The sequence below is a fragment of the Bidens hawaiensis genome, unplaced genomic scaffold, assembly GCF_021521415.1.
Source record: "Bidens hawaiensis isolate Kalapana, Puna unplaced genomic scaffold, B.hawaiensis_p1.1 tig00021494_1, whole genome shotgun sequence".
NCBI classification, from domain to species: Eukaryota; Viridiplantae; Streptophyta; class Magnoliopsida; order Asterales; family Asteraceae; genus Bidens; species Bidens hawaiensis.
Window position 1 is genome coordinate 158254 of NW_027493331.1, and position 8005 is coordinate 166258.

The 8005-nt window shown below is 31.4% G+C and overlaps 1 protein-coding gene across 1 annotated transcript; it reads right to left on the minus strand.

The window, feature by feature from the left end:
* Positions 1-325: 325 nt before the first annotated feature.
* Positions 326-6563, minus strand: LOC143563488 (MLO-like protein 3). Its single transcript, XM_077051018.1, has 15 exons — positions 6287-6563; positions 6135-6192; positions 5301-5569; positions 4543-4659; positions 4312-4372; positions 4048-4136; positions 3892-3966; positions 3635-3723; positions 3504-3553; positions 2730-2770; positions 2331-2504; positions 2211-2246; positions 1398-1465; positions 1193-1253; positions 326-736 (listed from the first exon to the last, which is right to left on the minus strand). Exons 1-15 carry the CDS (start codon positions 6398-6400, stop codon positions 488-490), a joined length of 1551 nt encoding a protein of 516 aa, XP_076907133.1. The 5' UTR covers positions 6401-6563; the 3' UTR covers positions 326-487.
* Between the last annotated feature and the right edge of the window lie 1442 nt (positions 6564-8005).

Here is an 8005-nt window from a genome sequence, read left to right on the forward strand (position 1 = left end):
TGTCACGTTTATGTTATAGTAAGAGATATATTGTTACAAAAAAATAACCATATATATTTTTAATAATAACAAACAACTATATATTGAGTTAATAAATATGAATATTCTAATGATTGTGTTATATACTTATATGTGAGTTTTTAAGTCCCTTTTAAATTTTAAATAAAATGATTCAATTTGTGAACTACATATATACTCATGAGTCATGATAGAGCTAGACACTAGTTAATGGGCTGGATAAACCGGTGTTCTAAATATAAGCCCATTGGGTCACAACATAAATTCTTGGAATGTAATATTTTCTGCTTCTTAAAAATCAACATTATTTTTTTTAAATATATAATAAGTACTATTATTATTAATTATTATTTACAATAAGTACAAAAGGTACCAGGTCTCTTATTTTCCAACAATATATACATCATATGCTATAAATTAATTAATAAATAATGCTCAAATAAGTTCTCTATTAGGCTTTACATACTACTTATTCGGCTTCTTCGATCTCTTCCACGATTTCATTAGTTCCGTTGGTGACAGGAGAAGTGAGCTCTGAAAGAGTATGTGATCGATTATGCTGATCCATGGAGTTGAGTTGAGTAACTATGCTTGATATCGGACTATCACTAGGTGTTTGGTTTAGTTTCTTTCGCTTTTCCTTCACCTCCTTATGCCATTGCTTTATCATATGCCTTGTTTGATCTTCCAACACCGCACTTTTATATGTTGAACCCATCTACATATTCGAAAAGATATAAGGATCAATGGAGTTGCATCTTATGCTACTTATATCAATTTCAGTAAAAAGTAATTCAAACGATGAAAATGTCTGTAATACTTTTAAAGGAAAATAGTTTTAACATATAATACGTCGATGATCCATCTACTAAGGTTTTTGACATTTTCAAAAGAACTTAATGAAGTATTCATAATGTGCTACGTGTTTAGTAAACGTTGGTGCAAATGTAGGCACATACTTTACGTGGTGATTTTAATATACGACAAACCTTAACGGAAAAAAAGTTTATACTCGAGTGACATTTACGTATATTATTTCTTTAAATAACAGAAGAATAAAGTTGACTAACAGTGATGGACGACCTGTGATTTATTTCACTGGTGTTTTTTTAAAAATGTTACGTAAACTGATCACCCGATAGATACATAAGTAACACAATGGATAGATGCACACCTGAGTCACAAGAGCATAGAGTGGAAGAGTGATGTAGCTACAAATGACTTGAACCATCACCCTATAAACAACAATTTCAATTTGTATTTTAGTCAAGATTCAATATTGAAAGTTTACTAACTTTGGTGGCAAAGTCTCAAATTCTAAAACTTTCAAGACCAAAGTGGTTACATGTAATTCTTGAGGGTGTCGTTATGTAACTTACGCTAACACAACCCTTGATATAACAATAGGTGTAGCTTCATGGAAGCATGAATTTATCCCATATTGCAACTACATAATAATAATAACACAAATTATTATAATTAATAATATTAAAAACAAAGCTACTGACATAAAAACCCAAACCGAACTAAAATGACAAAAAAAAAAAAAAAACCCGAACCTGAATCGAAGTAATTCGGGTTGGTTCTGTGGTCTGATTCTTGGGTTTCGATTTAACCCGTATAAACTTTTTGTTTGAAAACCTGATATTATTAGTAGTTTCAATCGAGTTTGGTTACGATATATTTAGTTTAATCGATTATGACTTTTGAGGATGATTCGGTAACAAGTTCGGTTATTTGTATTTTATTTGATCGATTAGTCGCTTCAATCGAGTTCCAGTTTAATTATGGTATATTATGTAGGTTTTAACTGTTTAATCAGTTATAGCATATTCAGTTCGAGTATGGTTTAAATGATTTTTGAGAATTGTTTATGATTAGTAAGTTCAATCGAGTTCGATTATGGTATGTTCTATTTGACTTACCTATTTGTTAGAGTATGGTTCAATTGATTATGGCTTAATCAGTTATGGTAAATTTTTTTAATCGATCATGATATTGTAGATATAAATCTAACTTATAAGTTATAACCATGTTTTTTTTTCTTAGATACTCGAAAACTAATTAACCCAACTTGAAAAAACCTGAACTCGAAAAAACTATGAGAAACTTGGGTTGGGTTTCGGGTGTAGATTTTAAATTATGAAACCCAAAGAACACCCCTAATAAATTGTATGTGTCAGATAATGTACCGTTACAAATACGAAAAACGCAAACTCAAACGCATTCTGAAAAACAGATAAAAAAACATGATTATTGATAAATTAGCATGATTAATATTGAGGAGAGAACTAAATTTTAATTATTATTACCACAAAGAGTGTGTAGTGCAATAAAGTTAGGACAAAGTGAGGCTTGCTAAACCAGAAAAGATGGTCATTAGGTGTAACCAATGGGGCTCCTTTGGTCACCTTGTTTTGTTCCTTGAGTTGTAGCGCCATTCGAGCCACGATAACTTGTAGTTTGGTCCCAAGGACCAACACAATCTATAGCATTAATGAAACAATTAATTAACCAGTTGGGACAAAAGCCACAAAAATTTATTGTTACATAAAATTTTAAAATAATTCGTTACAAAGAGATTAGCTATGAGGCTCTTTGTCTCGGCCCAAAAGCGTCACAAACTATACTTTTGTGACGTTTGGACCTTCACTTCTATCCGGTTTAGTAGTAGTGAAGGATGGATGGGTGATATATAGGGAAATACTTACAACAAGAGGAAGGAGTGCAACCCAGAAATACATATGCCAACCTAATTAAAGTGACATCTTCTCAGCTTAATTCATAATTATATATTAGAGTACAATAGTACAAATGTGACAACTCAAGATACAATGTTAAAACTTTGTATAATTGTATCAGTCTACACTACAACTTATTTAATAAACGAGCTCATCTCAAGTTTTACTTACCAAACTTGACTTGACTAGGATCGAGAGCCTACTATTTGTTTAGATATAATTTTATTTTATATAGTAACTATATTATACATTACAACTATTATTATATGTAAAGTTTATGATAAAAGTAACTAAATAATATACATTTCTTTATTATAAATAGATTTATAATTATAATAAAGACATATAAAATAATGATATATGTATAAAATAATTAATAATAATAATAATAAGCTAGCTGAGCCAATTTCGAGTTTTAAGAATTATTAACGAGTTGATCTCAAGTTTTTTTAACCTAGAACTTCAAATGAGACGAGTTCAAGCTCTCTATACTCGGCTCGACTCTTGTAAACCCCTAGTTTTATCGAGAGTCCCTAGTGCTGGAAATTTAGAAGTCCAATTAAGTTTGAGAAATAATATTTCGTGAACTGAGTGTGAGCTTTAAACATGAAACTTAAAATGAGGCGAGTTGAAGCTCTTTAAGCCCAACTTGAGTCGACTCATTTACAATCCTAGTTTTATCTAGCCACTCTCAAGGGTCAGATTAGTTAAGAAAACCGAATAAGTTGAACGTAAACTACATACCATGAACGTCGATAAGCATGAAGATGACAAGCAGAAACCACATTAAAGGACTGTAAAAATGATGCAAAGGTTAAAATTTACAAAGGTTATACAAATTAAATAATGTGTAGTGGTGTTAATGTAAATTTCACCTTATGCCAACTACAACTTTAAAGTCGTCTTCCAATGATCGTTGTATGTACTTGCGAAAATTGAAATAGTTGTTTGTAGATAGATGAGCCTATGATTATTAATAAAAATAAATAAATAAATTTGGAAATATGTATAATTAAATTCATTTAAATTTAATGAATTTGATCTATAAATTATTATCGTTTTCTATTATGACACTCGTTTTTGAAAAATTCCAGTTCCATCTTTTAATATAACAGTTTATGTGAACACTCACCGATATAAATCCATGGCGCAAGGTGAAGTAGTCTACTTTAGCTACCGAATGAAAGAATTGCCTAAAGAAGCATTTCTGTTTTAACACATTCCATGAATTTATTATAAAAACAAGATAAAATTTTTCTTACAAATTGCATAATTTTATTGAACTTACAATCCATAATAAAATCGTCGTGTTGATTGGATCACTCATATGTCGTCTTCCAAATGTCGTTTGTCTTGTAAATCTAAATCGATTAGGATCTAAAACAAGGGTAAACATATCAAGCGTTACTATTTGTTATATTTTTAAGTTATGTAATATTTTTTTATTAGTTCCTTTAAAGCTTGTTTTATGCGTTCGATACAACGTTTTCACATGATTATTTAACATGTTAATATGTATCAAGGTTTTATAGAATTTTGTTATATAATATACCATTGGCCACCAAATATTCAAGTGTTCGAGTTTCTTGTTCCCACGCCTTCCAACTCTTCATCTGTGTGAAGAAAAATATCAAAACGATAAAATATTAACTTTTAGAAAAATTCAAGGGGTTAAATGCAAATTTGCCTTTCCGGTTATTTCAACATCGGTACCTCGCTTCTGTAAATGTTACATACTAGTACCTACACTTTATAAAAATAAACAAAAGGTCGAATAAGTTACCTTAGCACTCCCCAAAGTCATGGTAACAACACTATATACTATTTGCATGATGGCCAAAACACATATGAAGGTGTTCAGTTGGTTTATTCCGGTCTCGGATATGAAAGACGCCATTCCCTGTGTCCAAGAAAAATCGAACTGATCAGTCGTTTGGAATAATAAACTAGTTAGATAGTTGATTTGGTTGTCTGTTTGAATCGCTTTCATTTGAACCTTTCACCCTGGTTGGACCAATGAACCAGACCAAGTAGTTGACCAGATTTCAAGGATTTTTTTTTCTAAAATCTCATTAATATTCATTACTATCTTATAACGGATTTTTTTTGTTTTCTTTAATCTTCTTATTTTATTATATTTACAAACACACAAAAAAAGATAAGGTAATATATATTTTGTTTTATGGGCGGTTTGGTAGCCTCTTAATTGGACATTAAGAGGCAACCTCTTAATGATACATAAGCTCTTAATAGTTAAGAGGTTATGAATCATTAAGATGTAGCATCTTAATGACCATTAAGAGGCTATCAAACAGCCTCTTAAACTATTCACAAACAAACTTACAAGTTAAGAAATTTGAAATTTCAAATAGAGTAGTTTTTTAAAATACTTGTATATATTTTAAATTTTAAAGTCTTTGCGATCGTCATCGGTTTTTTAAATGAGTTCAACCAGGTAGATTTGATGACCAGACTAGATTAGTAATGAAAACTATAAAGACTTAGTCTAATCGATGCGTGCATCTTATATAATCGAAGTACCTTTGAAGCACAATAACCAGTTGAATTAGAAGTGGCATTAACCGAAGCCAGCAGCCTATGATTTGGTCGGACCATATTGTTTTCAGGAGCTAGTTGTTCAAACCGAGTAGAGGTGACATAATGGATTTCGTATGCTTCAGTTGTTTGCAATGTTTGGATTTTGTCACAAGGAAGCATAGTATATGCAACGTCGTTCGGTATGCAAATTTTAGCGATCGATTTTTGCGTAGTCACTAGTATTAGTGACATGAATCCCAAAAGCATCAACACTACAACATAACAAACGTACACAAACACATATTAAAGTTTTTAAAATATTTCAAACAAATTGTAAAGGTGTAATTTGAATAATATTTTATGTGTATTTAATAACTGAAAGCCAGATATATTTATAGAAAGTTTACAATAAAGAAAGATGATAAGTTGATAATAAAACGTCAATAACTATTATAATATTCGTACTATATATAGAATAATGAATAAGAAATAAATTTAAAGCTAAATGATGAATTAAATGATAATAAACTATAACATATACTCCCTCGTCCCAATTTAAATGTCCTAGTTTGACTTTTCAAGTCTTTCTTTTGTAACTTTGACCGTAAATATTTTTGTTCGTGTCATATAATACTTGATGAAAATTATATCAATGTAAAATACATTTAAAATCCAATCCATTCATATATTTTACATCAAATATTATATAACACAAACAAAAATATTGTCGGTCAAAGTTAAACAAGAAAGACCGAAAATGTCAAATTATGACACTTATAATGGGACGGAGGGAATAATAAACTTGGCTAGCAGTTTTAATTATATACGCGTTTTTACCTAATTTAAGCTTCTCTATTGCTTCATACATGGCTGTTTTCCTATGTTCCTTAAGCCACTACATGATCATAACACAAATAAGCCAAAGGATGTTGTAACTAAACCCGTCGGTTAATATATAACGTTAGAAAGATAAAATGGATTATACTTACACGTGACGTGATATTAAACAAATGTTCAATAACAAGTCCAAGAAAGATGAAGATGAAGCAAACCGTAGCGACTGCCCAAGTGGGGGTGTTTTGTAGAGAGTGTGTTGCCACCATTTTTGCTACAAAAATGAGGGTGTTGATTCTTGAAGATATTTATTTATAGAAATAAAGATGTAATGAGTGAATTTAAGTAGGATGTAGTATTTGAAGAAAAGTTCAAAGTCGAGGTCAATATGTCAATGTAATTGCAATTAGGATGATACTGACTAAGGAAGGTAGTATGTATTGTGTAACATAATTCTTTGTATACCATTCACACACTTATCTGGTTTTATATTAAATTGACATAAGACATAAAGTAACATCTCTTTCTATTTAATATTTATGGAGATTTGTATGTGGACCTTATTACCCTCTAGTCCTCCACCTAGAGCTAAGCATACTTAAACAAGAAGTTGTTTTATTTACATGCATTGTATTAAGGCGTCAACATAATATTTGAGACGGGATATTTTTTATCAGTCTAACATCATAGCTAGAAGTGTTTAAGGTATGGTTCGGCCTAGTTTGTTAGAATTCATGTAAGCATGGTTTGTGGTAAAACTAAACCGGATCAGGCTATAGGCAGGTTGGTTTGGTAAGGCTGGATTGACAAAACGATTTAGTTTTGGCGATTTTCTAGTTTGGCCGAATTTTTTTAAGAATCGTACCATTATATCTTCGAAATTGGAGTAAACGGTATGTTTAATTTAAAAAAAAAAATTGAACACTTTTACTTTTCAAGGGTTAAAGGGTTTTTTTGTTAAAAAGATATAATTTTGACGCCCTGCTTGCGGTGCACGCATATAATGTATATATGTGTGAACCCTCGGGTGGGCAAAAGCGAAATTGCACTAATTTTGACGTTATTTTACTAATATCGTGAAAATAATGTTAAAAGTGGCGGAAGGTTAATCAGGCATCATGTGGTGGCGTTGATAGCCGAAAGACAATGGTACATGCACCAATCGGTCGGTGTCCCGATGGTTGAGTGTTATGTGTCTTATGTCCAAGGCTTGATGCAAAACTACTATCGAGCCGGGGGTTTAACCGGAAGCAGCCTCTATCCCTATTGGGTAGAGGTAAGACTGTCTACATCTTACCCTCCTCAGATCCTGCCATAGCTTTGCTATTGGTGGGATATACTGAGTACGATGCTGATGATGATGGTGATGATGATGATTAAAAAAAGATCTAAAAAGAATGGTAGCACAAACTCAGTTGAATTAATAATATATATGTGTGATAGTTAAATACTTATTTTATACGTGAAAAAAATATTTTACTTTTACTAAAGTTACGATTTTAAAAATAATTGCTTTTTAATATTTCGGCTAGTTCGGTTTCCCATAGGCCGGTTCCAAAACATAAACCAAACCATGAAATACAGTTTTCCGACTCTTAAACCGTACTTCCACGTTCTAGTTCGTCCAAACTGACCGATTTAACACAGTTTGGACGGTTCATATAATTTTAACAGATTTTTAAAATCTCTAAGACCATGTAGTCATAAAGCCCCATTACCAGGCATTATGCGTCACGTGGCGTCCAGTCAGAGTTATGGTTTTTTTTTATAAAAACAGGGTGTAGTCATAAAGCCCCACCCCCATGCGTTATGCGCCACGTGGATTTGAATAAATGGTCATATGACCGTTGGATTTGAATAAATGTGTTTTTCTT